At 37.7% G+C, this 18,795-nt stretch overlaps 2 protein-coding genes across 2 annotated transcripts; both read left to right on the forward strand.

The window, feature by feature from the left end:
* Positions 1 to 605: 605 nt before the first annotated feature.
* LOC137728363 (uncharacterized) lies at positions 606 to 1,681 on the forward strand. The gene has a single exon (XM_068467172.2). The coding sequence runs from the start codon at positions 713 to 715 to the stop codon at positions 1,679 to 1,681; it is 969 nt and encodes a 322-aa protein (XP_068323273.2). The 5' UTR covers positions 606 to 712.
* A 15,589-nt stretch (positions 1,682 to 17,270) lies between these two features.
* On the forward strand, positions 17,271 to 18,037 carry LOC137728366 (uncharacterized). The gene has a single exon (XM_068467174.2). The coding sequence runs from the start codon at positions 17,341 to 17,343 to the stop codon at positions 17,785 to 17,787; it is 447 nt and encodes a 148-aa protein (XP_068323275.2). The 5' UTR covers positions 17,271 to 17,340; the 3' UTR covers positions 17,788 to 18,037.
* The last annotated feature ends 758 nt before the right edge of the window (positions 18,038 to 18,795 follow it).

The raw sequence follows: 18,795 nt of genomic DNA on the forward strand, positions 1-18,795 counted from the left end.
AATGCTTGCAGATGTCCTGGTAACGATCTGTACTCCAACACTTATAATCAAGGATCGATGGAGAAACCATCCAAATCTCTCATGGGTCAACAATCAAAATGTGCAAAAACCACCATCAAGTTTTCAACCTCAAGAGAAGAAGAATAATTTGGAAGGTATGGTTGCTCAACTTGTTAGTAACGTGAATACTCTTTCTGTCACTACACATCAATTTATGAGCAAAACTGACACAAATCTTGTGAATAAAGTTGCTTCAATAAAAAATTTGGAGGTTCAAATAGGCCAGCTAGCTCATGCTTTAACCGGTAGAGAAAAAGGTTCTTTTCCAAGCCAAATTGAAGTTAATCTGAGAAATCAAGAGCAAGCAATGGCAATCACTCTTCGAAGAGGGAAACAGGTGAAGAACGCAGTTGATTTTGAGAAAGACAATGAGGAGGCGAAGGTGGATAACCGCTACACAAGAGGAGCAGCCACTGTTAGATGTTGTACAGCCGCTAGCCATATTGGGAACCACTTCAAAAGCTTACCCACAATTAGCCATTGCAGCCACGCCACTCCCTAAGCCTTTTGTCCCTACCGTGAAGCCATATGTGCCTCCTATCCCATTTCCGCAACATCTCAAGAAGAATAGATTGAATGAGAATTATACCAAGTTTTTAGTGATGTTTAAGAAGATGGAATTAATATTCCTTTTGCCGATGCTATAGAGCAAATGCCGAATTATGCAAAATTTATGAAGGACATCCTTTCGAAGAAAAGAAAATTCAGTGATCATGAGAAGATTCAGTTAACTGAAGAGTGCAATGCAATTGTTCAAAGAAAGCTTCCACTCAAGCAAAAAGATAGAGGGAGTTTCAAAATTCCATGCATTATTGGTACTAATTTATTTGAAAAAGTGTTATGTGACTTGGGTTCTATTATAAATTTATTACCTTTATCCGTTGCTAAGAATATTGGAATTGGTGAGATTAGGCCCACTACTGTTTCTTTGCAGATGGCAGATAAATCAATTGCATATCCAGAGGGAATTATCGAAGATTTATTGGTGAAGGTGGGCAAGCTAATTTTTCCAACAAATTTCTTGGTGTTGGATATAGAAGAAGATTCTGAGACTCATCTAATCTTGGGCCGCCCCTTCCTAATCACTGCAAGAACATTAATTGATGTGGAACAAGGTGTGCTAACATTGAGAGTTGGAGAGGAAGAAACAAAATTTAAGGTGTTTGAGGATGTCAAATGTCCAAGAGAAGTCGAAGATTGTTTTCATATTAAACTTATTGATAAAGTGGTTTTGAAAAAAAATGAATATGAAGACTCCAGTAACCACAATTCCGGTGCGAGTGAGAAGAATAAGATGAAGGAATTTCATAATGAAGTTCATGTAAACTTAAAAAATCACAAGAAGCGTACCAAGAAGAGTCATGTTGAGCATATTCAAGAGGAAGTCTTTTTGACTGGCCAGAAAGTCATCTTGTTCAATCCTCAAATCTTCGCTTGGAAGCTTAAATCTCGGTGGTCTGGACCATTTACCATTATGAATGTGATTCCGTACGATACTATGGAGATTCGTCATGATGTTAAAGGAACAAAGTTCAAAGTTAATAGTCATCGGTTGAAGCCACACATCGAGGCCCATTTCAATCATCAACATGCTGCAAAGATGCTCAACAATTCTAGTTAATCACATTGCCAAGTTGGGCCGAAAACTTTAAACTAAGCGCTTGTTGGGAGGCAACCCAACCAGGTTCATTTGTTCTTTTCATTGTTTATTAGTTTTGCATTTTCTTCCTTTCTTGACCATACTACTCATTGTGCATCTTTTTGTTGTGATTTTACATTGAGGACAATGTTTAGTTTAGGTTTTTTTTTTTTGGGGGGGGGGGGAGGGTGAGAGAATAGTTTGTTTCTTTTTTTGTTAGTTTGGTTGATTCATTTGAGTTTTTGTTTTTAAGGTCAACAGTTAAGGTTTTTATGTTCCAAGTTTAATAATTGATTTGTTCACCCACGTGATGATTTGAACATGTTGAGTTTGTCATTTCAAATGTGTTTGGAGTGGTTTTGTTGTTATGTGCCAAAGAAATTACAAAATTGCACTTTGAGTTCATATTTTGGTCATAATCAACTTAGCTGCCTAAATTAATATTGGATGTTTTTCAAGTTAATTTGATGATGCCAACATGTTTAGAATGTTTAATATGATGTTTGGGAATAGGTTTGGGGGAGAAATTCGACCTACATTGTGAATTGGGAGGTTTAGAAGCTCAAAAGGTGAAAATAAACCTGTACATTGGCCGCATAATTTCTGCAGATTTTTTGTCATAAAAAAGCTTTAGTGATGATCTTCAAATATTTTCTCCATCACAAAAGGCTGGTACATACTTTTAGCGACGATTTCTGGGATTATTTTTTGTCACTAAAAGTCAATTTTGCTTATTTTTGCAAATTTTTATCCTATGATGAAGGCAGCAATTTTGGCTCGGAATTCATTATTTTTAAAGCCATTCCTTCTTCCATGATGCCCAAAAATAGGTGTATTCTCTTCCTTTATCTCATTTTCTTCCATTCTTGTATTTATACATCTTTATGTGGTGAATTGCGTTTTAAAATTTAAAGGATGAGTAGGAATTAAAATTTTGGTATTGGGTGTTAGAATTTGTTGGAAACAATAAGAGCTTGGAAACATAAGTTGTTTAAGGTTTTTAATCTATTAATGGCGATGTATATGTCTTGCTAAATTTTTCTTCCTTTGTTAAAGGGTTGCCTAGAAGGTTTGTGCATCACATTCTTTTTACCATTCATTTGCCATGTCTCAAGTACTTTAGTGGACAAATTGTCCATGTTTGGATCATGTGGAGAAATAGTGGAGACTACCCATGTGAGTTGTTGAGTCTATGCTTTTCTTGAGAGGGTTTATTTGTTTCTACTCTTAAACACTTTTCAATTTCTTTCTTTAATTTTTATGATCTCATTAACATTATTTTGCATTGGGTACTAAAGAACATTAATATATGTTGGGTATTCTTACCATTGGGTTAGACAGAACTATAGAAACAATGTTAGGCTATGCATGTTTTCCACCACTAAAAGGCCTATTTCCTACCTTTTTGTGTGCTCCATTAATCCCATTCAAACCAAACACTTAGCCTTTTCTTTCATCACCCACATAAATTCTTATCCACTCTACCCTATATTAGCCATACCATATAGTTTGAGAGACACCAAGGTGATACCGAAAGAAATCAAGGTTGAGTTCTACATCAAAGTAGTGGCGTGTACCAAGGTACTATGTGTCTTATTATTATTTCTTGTAGTTATTATATTTTTTTTTTAAAAATAAAAAAAAACAAGTGTCAAGAAAAAGAAAAAGAAGAGAAATTGTACCATTCATATAACATGAGTCATGGACGCCACAAATTGTGCATCAAGGTTCAAGGGGGTGTCAACCTAACTACATACGAAAAGTCTTGTTGTTTCTCAAGTTCTTGTTTTTCCTTATCCTTTCTTTCTTAGATCAAATACCTAGCCTTTCGTTACAACCGTTTTAAAGACCTAACGGATTTGTAGGGAAGTCTAGCTTATTTGGGGAAGGTTGATACCTATGTTCTTAGTATTCGATTCTTTTCATGAGGTCTATTTTCAGAAATAGCTGTTTTTCAATGTTGATCATATGTGATTATATATTGATTCCTTTTGCATAAACTCATCACATATGCTTGTTAAGAGAGAAAGCCTAGGTTCTGTGAGAAAATTGAGTGATATCTAGTGAGGTTTAGAGTCGAGGCGAATTTGTACACACGCCAAGTGAGAATGTTTTTAAGCTCGAGTGTTTGGGATGTTGGCTACATACTTTCCATTGTGATGCATTGACTTATAAGGGCATAACTTTAGTTTTGGAAGTGTGATTGGCATGCATTGGTTTTCATTAATTGATGGAAGTGATAACTGTAACACCTTTGCTTTTCAGTAAAACGTTTGTGGGTAGCGTAGCTGGTAAATCCTCAGGAGACACAACTCCTCCGACTAGGGGCACCTAGGGGTTTAAAGGCTTGTTAAACATGCTCAGTGCAATCGTTTCGCTAGGGAAAGTGGGCTTAGTTAGACTTGTTTTAGTCAATTTCTTATTTTTGTTTTATGTTTTGCTCGAGGACTAGCAAAAGGTTTGGGGGTATTTGTTAGGTTGATATAATAGGTATATTTTGTATCTCTTTTACCTATTAATTTAGTCACGGTTTGATATAAAACAGTTGCATTTGATGTGTTTTGTGTGAATTTTATAGAAAATATTTTTCGGAGAAAACTAGATTTTTGAGAATAATTACAAGGAAAGCGCGAAAGAAGATCGAAGTGAGGTGCTGCTACATGAGATTTGTGCTAGTACAAAATTGTCTAACTTGTATAAATTGGAAAGCCCAAAGTTCTAATCTAAAAGGTGGGCCGGTGGTTATTTAATTTCCGAATCCAAATTGGCTCGCTCTCCTTTTCCAAAAGGGATTAGGGTGAATTCCTAGTAGCTAGAGCTTGGGGACAAAAAGGGAAGAGAAAGGGGGAATATAAAAAGGCACGACATAAATTGAAAGGGGGCTCTCCATCATCAGGCACACACATACATGCGACAATTTGGCGTGCACTCCAGAGAGCTCCAAGTTTTTCCCAGCGCATACACACTCAAATACGAAGTTAGAGTTCAAGTTTTATTCCATGTCATCGAATTCATCCATGTTTGTCATCAGTTTAATCATGAACTAGGTCATTTTGCTAGGACTAGGGTGTACTCTTATCATGAACATATAATTCTCGTTATTTCATATTAATCTCAGTTATTTTCCATGTTGAGCAATTGTTATTGTGCTTCGTTGTTATCAAATAACTGGCCATTACTTAAGTGAAGAACTAAATTGTGACTGACAAGTTGAGTTTAGTAGATTGCTTCTCATAACAATTACCATGAGTTACATAATTGAGTAGACATACTGGTTATAATTTGTTTAGTATCTTGAAATTATCCATTGAGTGTAAAGGGTTTTGGTTATTTATATATGTGGCTAGACATAGCATGGGTAGATGGTTGGAAACACGATTAGTGTATTCTGACAGGAAATATTGACGAATCAAGGGATAATTGCTAGCAACATGGGAATAACTTGATGTTAATATGAGCAACGAGATTAGATGGGATTGAGAATGAGGAACTTGATGTCCTAGTGCTTCCATATATTTGTATTGCATAATTCATTCACTTTTACTTTGTGTTCGATCAATTATTATTTTTACTTTCGTTTCGTTTCTTTGCATCTTAGATTTTGTCATTGTAATCCTTCTTTTATTTAAGTTTAGTTTGAAGTCAATCTCAATAGTAATTAGTTTAATTCGATCCTTGTTTGAACAACACTCTACTTATCACTATATTACTTGGACAATATTGTACACTTGCAATTATCAACAACAAGTTAACATTCCAACACTCCCCCTAAAGTTGGAGAGTGTATATCTAGAACTCCCAACTTGCATAACATAGCTGAGAAAGCATCCTTTCCTAACGCCTTTGTGAACACATCTGCAAGTTGTTGTGATGAAGGACATGTTTTGTTATGACGGCACCATCTTGGACTTTGTCTCTGATAAAATGGCAATCAATCTCTATATGTCTAGTCTGTTCATGGAAGACTAGGTTAGTAGCTATGTGTAAAGCTGCTTGGTTGTCGCAATGTAGGGTTGCAGCCCTTAGATGTGATAAATTTAGGTCTCTAAGAAGGTATTAAAGCCAAGACAGCTCACAACAAGCACATCTCATAGCTCTATACTCAGCCGAAGATAATGATATTGTCTTCTATCTCTTCGATCTCCAAGAAATTAAAGAAGATCCTAAAAATATGCAATAATCAGTAGTAGACCTTCGAGTAATCGGGCAACCTGCCTAGTTTGAGTCACAGTAAGCCCTCAAAGCTAATTTGTTTTGTGAGGAAAAGGAAGGACCTTGACCTGGTGTGCCTTTGAGGTACCTTAGAACACGAAGTGCTACGTCCATATGTGGTTTGTGTGGCTCATGCATGAAGTGGCTCAAAACATGTACTGAATAAATGATGTCAGGATAAGTTATTATCAAGTAAATCAACCGGCCCACAATCCTTCTATATTGTGATGAGTCTTTGAGTAGTTCCCCTTTATCTGAAAGTTTCAAGTTTTGTTCCATTGGAAAGTCAACTAGCCGTGCTCCCAAAAGGCTAGCATCTTTCAAGATCTCCAAAGTGTATTTCCATTGTGAAATGGAAATACCTTTATGTGAACATGACACTTTGATTCCCATAAAATATTTCAAGTCTCCGAGATCCTTGATTCGAAAATGACTGTGCAAAAAAGCTTTAAGGGAAGAAATGGAAACCAAATTATTTCCAGTGATAACGATGTCATCCACATAAATCAAAAGAGCCGTGAAAGAGTTCCCTTTTCGATGAGTGAAGAGTGAGTAATCTACTTTGGATTGTACAAAACCAACAACTCTAATGGCAAAAAAGAACTTAGCAAACCATTTGGCGATAAGCTTGCTTTAAACCATACAACGACTTATAGAGGCGACATACTAAACTCTCCCCCTGTCATAGAAGACCATGAGGTGGTGATATATAGATTTCATCATGAAGATAGCCATTTAAGAAGGCTTTATTAACATTGAGCTAATGAAGGGACCAATTAAGGACGGAGACAATGGACAGTAAGCAACGGACGGTGGTCATCTTAGCAGTGGGCGAGAAAGTGTCATGGTAATCAACACCCTCCATTTGAGTGTAACCCTTGGCAACCAAACAAGTTTTGTAACGCCCAATGGTCCCATCAGAACATCGTTTGACTTTGTAAACCCATTTGCAACCAATGAGAAACTTGCTATGAGGAAGAGGAGTGAGAGTCCAACTACGATTCTCGACCAACGCTTGCAACTCAGATTGCATAGCAACCTGCCAATAGGGTGGGAAACAGCATCGTCATAGGTACGAGGTTGCACATTATGGCTAACAAGGTTAATATAAGCAAAATTTTTGGGTGTGTAACGATGATATGAAAGAAAATGGCTCAAGGGATACCTTGTACCTAGAATAAAGCTTGACAACGAAGAGAACGACGGTTTGGGTGTGGGCAACATCACTTTCGAGCAAACATAATCACTGAGGTAGGCAGGTGCAGTGCGGTGGCACAGATCACGCCCAATAGAGACGGCATATGGGCTGATGGCAGATGCGGTGGGATTGGGATCAACGGTTTGGGTAGGAGGGACATCTATAGGGGATGTGGGTGGAGAGGGAAGTGGGGTATCAATAGAAGATAGAGAAGGGAAGGTGAGGAGGAGTGGGGCTCTTCTGGGGTTGGTAAGGGATGGGTAAGTGTGATAAGTAGAGGTTGACTAGAAGCGTGAAGAGGTACCAAGTCTGAATGAGTAGTGAAACGCAAGGTTTGAAAATGATAGGTATTTTCATGAAAAATGGCATCCCGGCTTGTGAAAATTTGTTTGGTGTCCAAATCATAGAGTTTGTAGGCTTTTTGACCAATGGGGTAACCCAAAAAAATACAACGCCTTGTGCGGGAATCAAGCTTATGAGAAACATGTGTATTTGTTGCATAGGAAAGACAACCAAAAACCCATAGATGAGAAAAGGTGGGACACTTACCATGAAAGATTTCGTATGGTATTTTGTAGTGGAGAAGGGGGATTGGAAAATTGTTGATGAGGTGGATGGCGGTGAGAACACAATCCCTCCAGAAATGTAATGGAATGTGAGCTTGAAAACGCAAGCCACGCGCCATTTCAAGAATGTGGCAGTGCTTGCGCTTGACAACGCCATTTTGTTGAAGTGTATAGACACATGAATGTTGGAAAACAATGCCAAGATCTCTCAAGAAAAAAAAATGTAAAGAAAGGAACTTCCCACCATTATTGGTTCGAACGATTTTCACTTGTGTGTGGAATTGTTTTTGCACAAAGGAAAGGTATTGTTTAAGCAAATGTTGTGTTTCACTTTTCTGGTGCATAAGGAAAACCCATGTAAACCTAGAATAATCATCCACCACAATATTTAGCTCTGGAAAGAGATTTGATTTTGTAAGGACCCTAAATGTCGCAATGAATAAGTTCAAAAGATTGCTTAGTATTAATTGAACTAATGCCAAAAGGAAGACAAAGTTGTTTGGCCAAAGGGCATACATCACAAGCATTATTCAAATGAAAAGGAAAATGGAACAAATTTCGTGCCGTAAACTTCAATCTAGAGGGTGATAGGTGACCCAAACGTCGGTGCCATAACTCGGTGAAGGAGGTGACAAGGTTGCAAGAAGGTTAGGTAGAGGGCTGCGATTTTGCTAAAACTAAGGCCACCAAATAATAGTGTCCTCCACGCCGTTTACCCAAACCAGTCATTTTCTTCGTAGCCAAGTCCTGCAAAATATACCAAGTAAGGTAAAAGGTTATGGAGCAGGCCATTTCATTGGTTACTCAGCTTACAGACATTAAATCAACTTTGAAAGTGGGCACACATAAGACATTTTGTAAATGAATTGAAGGAGTTAAAGACAAACTCCCAATTGAGGTAATCGGAGCTTATTCTCCACTGGGTAGTTAAACAGGTGGTAGGGTGATATTTTTGGTGCAATGAGTGAGTGAATTCAGAGAAGATGTAATATGGTCCGTAGCACCATTGTCGACTATCCATCGACAAAAGCGCTGCAAAACATTTAGCAAACCTAAGGAAGTTCCAGCGGCATTGTCTTGAGGAGCATTAGTTTGGGAATTGTTCTGTGTAGCACCGTTGCCGTTTATGATGGACAAAATTTGCTAAAACTGTGCATCAGAGAGGCCAGGTACTGCCGAGTGCGGTTCTTGCATGGAAACCTCGCCAGTAGTGGTGTGGTTGGCAGAAGAAGAACCCCCATTGAGCTTATTGCGCCCTCCACCATGTTGCCGCGTCCACCACCTTTGCTGGACTTATGCAGGCGATGTTCTGGGGGATATCCGTGCAACTGGTAGCATGTGTCAATGGTGTGGTGATCTGTGTCACAATGAGTGTAGTGGAGTGGTTTACCAAAGGAAGAGCTATTGCCATTATTTTGCTTCCGCCCTTGGTGAACTGCCATTGCAGCAACCTTGGCAGCTTCGCATGAATCACTCATATCACGCGGTTTTTCCCGCTGAACAATCATGGAATATGCTGAACGTACCAAAGGGTAATGGACTCATCATCAAAATGTTACCTCGTGCGGCACTATAAGCCTCATTGAGCCCCATAAGGAATTTCATTAATATGGTTATCTCCATTTGTTCACCTTGTTTCTTCACAACGCCACAGGTACAAGACTCATGGGCGTCATAGGATGCAAGCTCATCCCATAGACCCTTCAACTTGGTATAATAAGCAGCAATAGATAACTTGCCTTGAGAGATAGAAGCTATCTCATATTGAATTTGAAAAATTTTGGGCGCATTACCTTGGCTGAAACGATCTTCAAGATCCTACCAAATTGCTTGGACTGGTCAACAGAATTCAAAATCCAAGAAACAATCACGTCGTTGCATCACTTCCAGGAAGCATAATTATCTGGGTTCTTCTTTTCATCAGGAACCTTCAGTGTGCCATCCACAAAACCCAACTTGTTCTTCGCATTCAGAGAAAGCTTCACAAAACGACACCAAGTGGCGTAGTTGTCTCCGTTGAGAAGCTTGGAGACGAGAACCATCGTCGGATGATCGGCATGATGGACGAAATAGGGATTGGAAGCATCAGGTTTACTTCCAGTAGAGTTCTATTCATTGGCCATGGCTGAAAGTTGGCAATGACAAAGGAAAAATAGGTAGCGGAAAAAAAAAAAAATTAAATAATAAAAAAAACTAGGGTCTTTTGTTTGCCTTAGCTCTGCAATACCATGTAAAGAATGACACAAATGATGTTTGCCTGAATAAGAATTTCATTCATTGAGTTGACATATATATACAACTGTGATCCTATAATCAAGGAATACAATCAATTAAATTATTGTATACAAAGTCAACTATAATCAATTACAATCAAAGCATATTCTTGGCTGCTAATCTATCCCTAACTTCATGGGATGGAGTTGACATTCCAACAGATTTCTACACACCATTTTTTTTTTCTTATACACTCTTTTTATTTTTAGTATTTGGATTGAATAAATAATAAGACAATCAAAACATAGGTGTGCATAAAATGTGCAAAGATCATTTCCCTAAAAATAAGTTAACTTTGATAGAAATTGTATGTATACAATAGACCATGTCAATTTTTATGGTGTAGACATGTATTGGAAAGGGTAATGCGAGATGCCATCTTTTTAAATCATATTTTTATAGACTACATGATGTGGTTGTTAATGATTGACCTTCTTTTTTAAATTCTTAATATCATATAGTCTTACTTTATTACCACATATGTGTTTTACAAAATTTAATTTCAAAAGATGGTTTCCCTAACATTTCTCCGTTGAAAAATGTAAAACATATAGTCTCAAACAACAGAGTGTATGCATTTAATTTCAAAAAATGTAAAACATATAGTCTCAAACAACATTTCTCCATTTCTCCGTTAGGAAGATATGTCAAAGTGTCATCTTGAAAGATTTAGCCAGTTAACCAAGGTTCCAAGAGTTTATTTATTTCAAATATCAGGTTACAGCTTATAGTATAATTGGAGCAGCTGCACTTAGGTAAAATGAGGAAACCTTAATTTATTATTAGTTATTATTCAGGACAGGAGACTAGCTGCAGCAGCAAAGCGGATCTTTGTTCTTCCCAAAAACCATACACACGCACTTATTAAAATGCCAGAATTTGCAAGCCGCATTGCAACCTGACCCTGGGAATTTGTTACATTGACCGAGGCATCTATAATTTTCGTTAAGTGCCCCTGCTGGCCCTGCCACTATAAATCCACAATTAAAAAATAATCAGATTAGTTAATTGCAACGTTAATCAAAGTAACATGTATATGACTTTGTCATTTGATAATATAGGCCGTGATGATGAGAAATTGAGGACCTAATTACCTGAAGCGAAAAGCAAAATAACGCAGAAAAATCCAACCAAATGCAGTCGACCTGTAGAACAATTGAGTAATGCAGCAGCCATCGTAAAATATCTTTATGTGAAGATTGATCACTTTTTTCTAATTCCTTTGTTGACTGGTATAGATATTATGTGCATATATAAAATAAGAGATTGTATGTTATAATATTGACATGAACTTTGTTAGCTTTTATAATTTGTTAGTTTTGAGCGTTCTCCAGTTTCCTATATATACATTTGGTATGTTTTTAAAAGTCCGTTGACCATATCCATATCTGTCTATATTCTGGTCTTTCATATAAAAAATAAAAAATAAAAAAAAAAACTAAAAAATGGTTTTAGTTAATGAAACGTATAAAATTGAGTAATGGTAGAAACCACATATTTATACATATTTTGTAACATCTCATATGCTAAATAATGTATATAATCAAATATCCAATAAGATAATTTTGTTAATTGTCATGGCATGTACACATCACTTATCACGTCAAATGGTACACAAATATGATACTAAAATGTCGATATCAGAACTATTTTTCACAGATAATTTTTCTCTTCGCGCACACTTCATTTAATTTTGGCATATAAATTAAATAAATAAAAGAATAATCAATTGACCATTGAACTGTTTTTTTGTTCAAAAAATCGTTAGGAAACCAAAATTTTAAACCAAAATTTCAAACCAAATGATATGTCACTAATAAGAAATAAGCACGTTAATCATACTAACAATCCATTCATCAATCACCACATTTGGTTTATAAAATTTTGATCTCTCTAATATTACTCAAATAAAAAATAAAAAATCAATACCCAAAAAATGGGTGTCTCTGACTCGGGCCGAGGCTCTAAGGCACGTGCTGTTTTGGACCAAAGATCCATATCACCCATGATGCAAGAATATATAGGTTTTCTGCGCTCAAGTTTCTTACCTTCTAATATTGTTCCTGAAAAAAAAAAAAAAAAAAAAAAAAAAAAAAACCATTGTGGCGAGTTAAATATAGTAGGGCCGACATGCGTAACATATAATAGAAATTAAACAGTGAGCGGTGTTTCGATTGCCAACAAGCTTGTTAGAATGGGTGCAGTAGATGTGATCATTCATGTCTAGCTAGGCTTGATTTACTGATCAGGTTTTTGGTGGCTTTATCTTCTTCAAATTAATTCAGTTCGATCTTGAAGTTGTTGTGCTCGTTGTGTATAATTTATGTTGTAGAGAAAGACCCCATTCGCAGATGGATAGGGCGTGTCGATCCGCAGGAGGATGACCAAGTGGGGTAGCCAACCATTGCAAATGGACAATCCCACATCAAACGGAGGGAAGATTCACAGGGGGAATTGTACATAACACAAAACGGATTAGAGCCAATATGCCTTCGAACGAGGTTAGCCCGGGTGGGGATGATGTTGTTGCAGATTTGCCAGGCACAGATGTTGATCTTAGGGGGGACTTGGGCATTCCAAATGCATTTCTATAGTTTTGATATGCTAGGACCAGTCAAGGACCCACAGCAGACGAGGAATTCCGATTGATCTAGTTCAGTGCCACATGATATGCACTTTTAACCGTGAATAAGCCATTGGAACAAAAGTGCCAAATAAGGGAATCACTGGGTTTTCAAACACTAAGAGGGAGGGAGAGAATTGCCTCCACCTCGATGTCCGAAAACAGGGAGCGAATAAGGCAGATAACCTACTGTTGATCCATAATAAGATGATCAACCGACCTGAGGAGATAACCGCTGGGCTTAGGGGAAAAAGATCTGAAATCTGGAAGGGAGGGGCACCCAACGATCTGCCCAAATGTCAACATCTGCTCGCGTCCCAATTTGCCATATGGATCCCTCGTCAATGATATGTAACAAATACTATGCCTACGGTAAGATGCATTCATCCTACACCTTCGCTTCCAGAAAGGAAGAGTTGAGAAAGTACTTGGCTTTGAGAACTTCAGCCACCGGGGGGACTGATCGTGAACGAGCCGCCAGCCTTGTTTGGCCAATAAGCCAAGGTTGAAACCATAGAGGTTCCTGAAACCCAAGCCACCCTCAGTTTTTGGTAGGCAAAGTTTCTCCCAGGCTACCCAATGGATTTTTCTAGCCTTGTCCGCCCCATTCCGCCAAAATTTTGCCACCAATTTATTAAGATCGTCACAAAAATACTAGGGGGAAAGGAAGCAATTCATGGTGTATAACAGAACGGCCTGGGCAACAACCTTAATTGGTAGCTCACGCCCTGCCGAACTCACTAGCTTACCTTTCCAGTTTTAGAGACGCTTCCAAAGTCTCTCTTTAATATGACCAAAGCAAACATCACGGTTTCTTCCAACCATAGTGGGTAGCCTAAATACTTAACGTGTCTATCCACTTTATTCACACCAAGGATTTCGGCTAGCAGGATCTGTTCAGGCTGTTTGACGTTTCTACTGAAACACACGGCACTCTTGATCAGGTTGACGTGCTGGCCCAAAGCACCCTCATAGTAGGCGAGCGTCTCTTTAAGAGACTGTCATTCATTCTCAGAAGCACGAGCAAAAAGAAGGCAATTGTCAGCAAATAGTAAATAATGCACTGGCGGAGTACCCCGGCAGATAGAGATCCCCATCCCTTGTATGAGCCTTCGCAGTGTTTTTTTGTCAATCACGGCGGATAATCCTTCATCACAAAACAGAAATAGGTAGGGAGACAGGGGATCTCCCTGCCTAAGCCCACGCGAAGGATGAATATAACCACATGGGAAGCCATTCGCTATTGCCGAATAAGACATCAAAGAGACACATAGCATCAAGAGATTGACCCATCGACTGGAGAAACCCAACTTCGATAAAACAACCCTGAGATAGCCCCATTCGATGTGATCATAAGCTTTACTTATGTCAAACTTGACAGCCATGAAGCCCTTCTTACCCTTTTTCCTCTAAAATAAGGTTTGAGCAACCTCAGTAGAGATGAGGTGTTGTCCGAGATTAGACGATCCGGGATAAAAACACTTCGAAACCAGGAGATATTACGCAGCCGGATGGCTTAAGCCGATTCACAAGAACCAATTTTATATAGCACATTGCATAAGCTAATAGGGCGAAATTGCAACATGTCCCTAGGCTTGCTCAGTTTAGGAACAAGGGTGATATGGGTGAAATTGATCTTACGGAGAATTCTGGCAGATTCCAAGAAAGAAAGGACAGCACAGGTTTTGGTTAATTAGAAAGATAATTGGCGGTGGTTTTCTTTCAACTTAAGTTAGGGTTTAATGACACGTTTACGTAACCGTAATCAAAATGAGAGGAATTTGATTGAGGAGGAATTGAGTTGAAGGGGAATTGGAATTAAGATGAGTCAGAATTAGATTCATGTTGAATCTATTTACTTAAATGTTCAGAAATCAGAATAGGAATGAAACTAAGTTGTTTACTAATTCAACTGAATCGAATAGAAATCAGTATGATTACTAAATTGCCCTTGTTTTTTTTGTTTTTGTTTTTTTTTTTTTTTTTTGTTTATTTTATATTTATGTCTAAAAACATTTTAATTAGAAATTTTTATTTATTTAATTAAAGTAGAGTTAAAATGTCCATTATTGATTTATTGTGTATAAATTAGATTATAACCGAATTAAAAGCCAAAATCCTAGCCACATTCATCTTCCTACTCTGCAAAAGAAAGAACCCAAAAACCTTCAGAGTTGTCAAGACCTTCCAACCCCGCAGAAGAAAGAACCTAGAAATTCAAAGAAATTCGTTTCCTCGTGCCTATTTCTTTCTTAGGTTTTGGTGTTATGGAATCAATTGGTGGGTTTTGGGCGAAGTGATTCGACGATCATATCAGGTAGTGGGGGTGAGGCGATTTGACAAATTTGGGTTGCAAATGTTTTGTGGCCTGGGCAAGGTATTGGTTGTGCAGTAATGATGAAGAAGGGTGGTGGAGAAGGAAGATGGAGAGGGAGAATGGTCGGGAGTGAGATGGTTGGTGAAGGAGATGAAGGGCAGTACTAGAATAATAAAAACCAAGTGAGGGCATAATTGATAAAAGAAGTCGATTCCGGATTCCTCACCAATCCAGGAATTCAATTACCTTCCTTATCTAGGAAGTCCAATTCTTCCAAAATGAGGAGTTGGATTCCTTAATGCGTATGAACATCACATGTACTTTGATTCTCCAAGATTACGTAAATAAATGTGTATCCCATAAGCGGAATCTAATTTTGTAAATTGATTACAATTACGGATACGTAAACGTGCCCTAAGTGGATTTATGTCATCATTCCGCTCCATTCTGGCTCATCGTTGAGCTCGAGCCGAGCTAACAATTATGTTCTTGAACAAATACTTTATGAAATTCTATGGTAATAATTTTCCGGTTACCTTTGTCTTTTAATTTGTTCCTAAGGAGCTTGATATAGGAACTGGAGTGTGCTGTTTTTATTAGTCCTTTTTAAAATTGGAATGCAGGATGACAAGTTTCTTCTATCCCGCTAGAGCCCAGACCCACTTTAAGTGGGGCAGCTGTGCTTTCGTTTGTTTAAACATGGGCTAATAAGGTAGTGGCATCTATGCAAGGATATAGGTCATTTGTGTGTGAAACGGTTTTGTTAAAACCAAATATAGAAAATTTGCGGAATAATTTTTTTTTTTTTTGACAGACAATAATTTATTTAACTGTGGGATGGAAGATCAAACTTGAACAAAGATATGAAAATGCACTGTCCTAACCAACTTAGCTCAGCCTATTTAAGTTTACTTTTCTACATATTCACATGAAGATACTACTTGTAAAACCACTTGATATAATTTCCTCTTCTTGGAAAAAGCATTAGAAGAGTTCCTATAACACCAGATGACACTTTTGTTCCCCTTTACCAACATTTAAGATAAAGAAAAACATCCTTTATATTCTATCATAGATATTTTTCACATTGCTGAAAACATTCTCAAAAACACTCACAAACCCAAAGCACATAGGCAATAGCAATCCAAGTCAAAATGCACACATTTACTTAACTTTCCTACCATGCCTAATTTAATCTAGTACTTAATTAATTTTGTAATTTGAAAGAACAACCAGGTGGTGTTTAAACTCAAAATCCACTCAGTTTTTCAGGAAAATAATATCATGCTTAATTCTATTTAGTTCTTGACTATTAGGATCTACAAGATGCTGGTTCTGATCAAAAGTAGTTAGATCTTTTTTATTCGTTCCAACTACATGGAAGGACAATTTTCTCACTGTGAATTAGAACGTGTTTTGAATGAATGTAGTTGGAAATCACGGAGTGGTTATACATTTGGAAACAGTTAGGAAGATCAGTGACAAGGCTCAGTAAAACTCTATACAAAAGTCTGGTGGCAGTGCATTATATATCAACTTTCGCCGAACTTCAAATCCAAAGCCACATATGAATTTCGCTGTCTATATTTTTCATTTATAGCATTCATTCATGAGTCCACATCTAGTACTCCTGTCAGGCAGCAAGCTGTCCGTGCATCAGTTCTCCTGCAACATGGGATGGACCCCTCTGATATTAATCATAAAATTAAAATTACAATAATAATCGCAAAAGTTTATATGAAAAACACAATTATTAAAATTGACAATGAAGGGTAGCTCGAGTTCCAACTATATACATGTCATCATCTAATTGAACAAGCAAATATTACAGCATGATACCTGATTTTGCAAAAATTTACACCAATGTGTGGGATTCACAAATTGAGGTTTCATTATAAAACTAATCAGTAATATAAGCAATGACATTAATTGGTGCGTTCATATGCTATAATACTATAAAGGCAGTTGAGGTTCCACTATAGAAACTAACCGTTAATATGTGGAGTAGCTCAACTCCTTATAAACAAGTGCAAAGTTCCTTAATTGTCTCATGTGAAATTCACACTCTCAACGTGCAATGCCGAGTGAATGACTGGATTTTTTTCATGTTTTGATCAAAACATGTATCAAAGCAGGTCATCACATATGCTCCTCGTTTTGTTCAGACTTCGAACATATATTGAATTATTGATCTCGTAGTAAAATGGTTAAGCAGTTTTAAGCTTTATCACGAAGGTTATGGTCAGCCTCAGAAGTATTTAACAGCTTAGCTAGCTAGTTTAGCTACCAAAATTAAAGCCCCTGTCTTGTGAATTAAACTTTATTTACTACACACAACTACCCCCCACCGCTCTTCCTGCCTTTAAAAAGCAACCCCTCAACACTTCTCTTCTAAATCAAGTGAGCTAGAGACACCAAAAAGCAGTGAAAAATCTAGAGAGAGAGAGAGAGATGGCAAGGTGGTGCATTGTGGTGGTTTTTGCTCTAGTTGTAGGTCACACTACAGCTAGAAATGTACCTATGCCAAATGATGCCGGTTTCAAAGACCAAAAGAACGTCATTGGTGGAGTTGGTGGCTTCTCAGGCGTTGGAGACAGTGGGCTTCCATTTGCTGGAGCTGGGGCTGGAGTTGGTGGCAATCTTCCTGGTGGGCTTGGTGGCGGCGCTGCAGGGATAGGTGGAGCTGCTGGCCTTGGAGGACTTGGTGGTGCGAGTGGTGGAATCGGTGACTTGGGTGGTGGTGGTGGTGGTGGCTTACCCGGTTTTGGTGGTTTAGGCACTGGCGGCTTGGGTGGTCTCGGTGGACTGGGAGGAACAAGTGGCTTGGGTGGTCTTGGTGGATTAGGCGGCCCGGCTGGTGGTCTTGGTGGTGGAAGTGGTGTTCTTCCTTCCCCTTGAACACTTGAGTTAAAACGTTTGGATTATTAATGTTTACTTCTTTGTTTAATTTGTTTGAGTTAAGGTGTTGAAGTGTGTTTGGCAGTTAAGTTAGTTATGTGACAGAGATCATAAGCTAGGGTTATTTCACTTGTGTCTTCCTAGATAGTTAATGTTCCTGTCGTCTTTATTAATCTCAGTAACCCATATTACTCTCTACTACTGTTCCATCTTTAGTGAATTATTAATGAAAATAAAATTTCATTCAGAATGTGCCTAAAAAGTACAGAAGATATTTTCAAGAATTCATCCAGCAGCTTGTTAATTATGCTAGGTGACAATGTTAATTCGCAGGGCAATGTTAAATAAAAAGTGAACGCTAATCTTCGTCTTAAGATTGGGTGGGGCAATGGGCAAAGTCAATGTTTAAACCTTGAACAAAAATATTACGCTTACCACAATTTTTCATATTACAATTGTATCATCTTTCTAATAGATATAAGATCCACCTGTGATATGAAAAATGTAATAAATGTGCATTACTTGTTGGACAGATATTTAATTTACAAGTAAAGAGAAATAATGCTAATGAATTTTATTTTTTATCATGTGAAATTACAAATATATAGTTCATATATGTGAAACTTGACCAAGAAATTGACCTTTTTATATATGTTCTAACAAAAATTATTTCGAAAGGTAAATTATAATTTGCACCATTAAGTTTGGGTGCAATTGCAATCTCATACCTCAACTTTAAAATATTACAATGTCATACATTGAGCTCCAATTTAATTAATAATAATGTCATACATTTGTTAGATAATCGGTTACAATATCACTCCCTTGTCACTTTCATCTCCGCCAAAGGCAGGGCTGCTAGCGTTTAGCAGCAGCAGAAATGCCCCAATTCGAATGGTCGATTAATTTGTGACAACGTCGTCTCGAGCAACCTTAGAAGCAGCAGCCACACACACCTCCTCCGAAACTTTCCTACAGCCACTCAACGCAACCACCCAAACCAGCGGG

This window comes from Pyrus communis, chromosome 10 (assembly GCF_041283825.1).
Source record: "Pyrus communis isolate YQ-2024b chromosome 10, ASM4128382v1, whole genome shotgun sequence".
NCBI classification, from domain to species: domain Eukaryota; kingdom Viridiplantae; phylum Streptophyta; class Magnoliopsida; order Rosales; family Rosaceae; genus Pyrus; species Pyrus communis.

What these genes read in the sequence shown, in the direction of transcription:
- LOC137728363 (XM_068467172.2), top strand. Translation starts at nt 713, where the DNA reads ATGCCGAATTATGCAAAATTTATGAAGGACATCCTTTCGAAGAAAAGA.
- LOC137728366 (XM_068467174.2), top strand. Translation starts at nt 17,341, where the DNA reads ATGGCAAGGTGGTGCATTGTGGTGGTTTTTGCTCTAGTTGTAGGTCAC.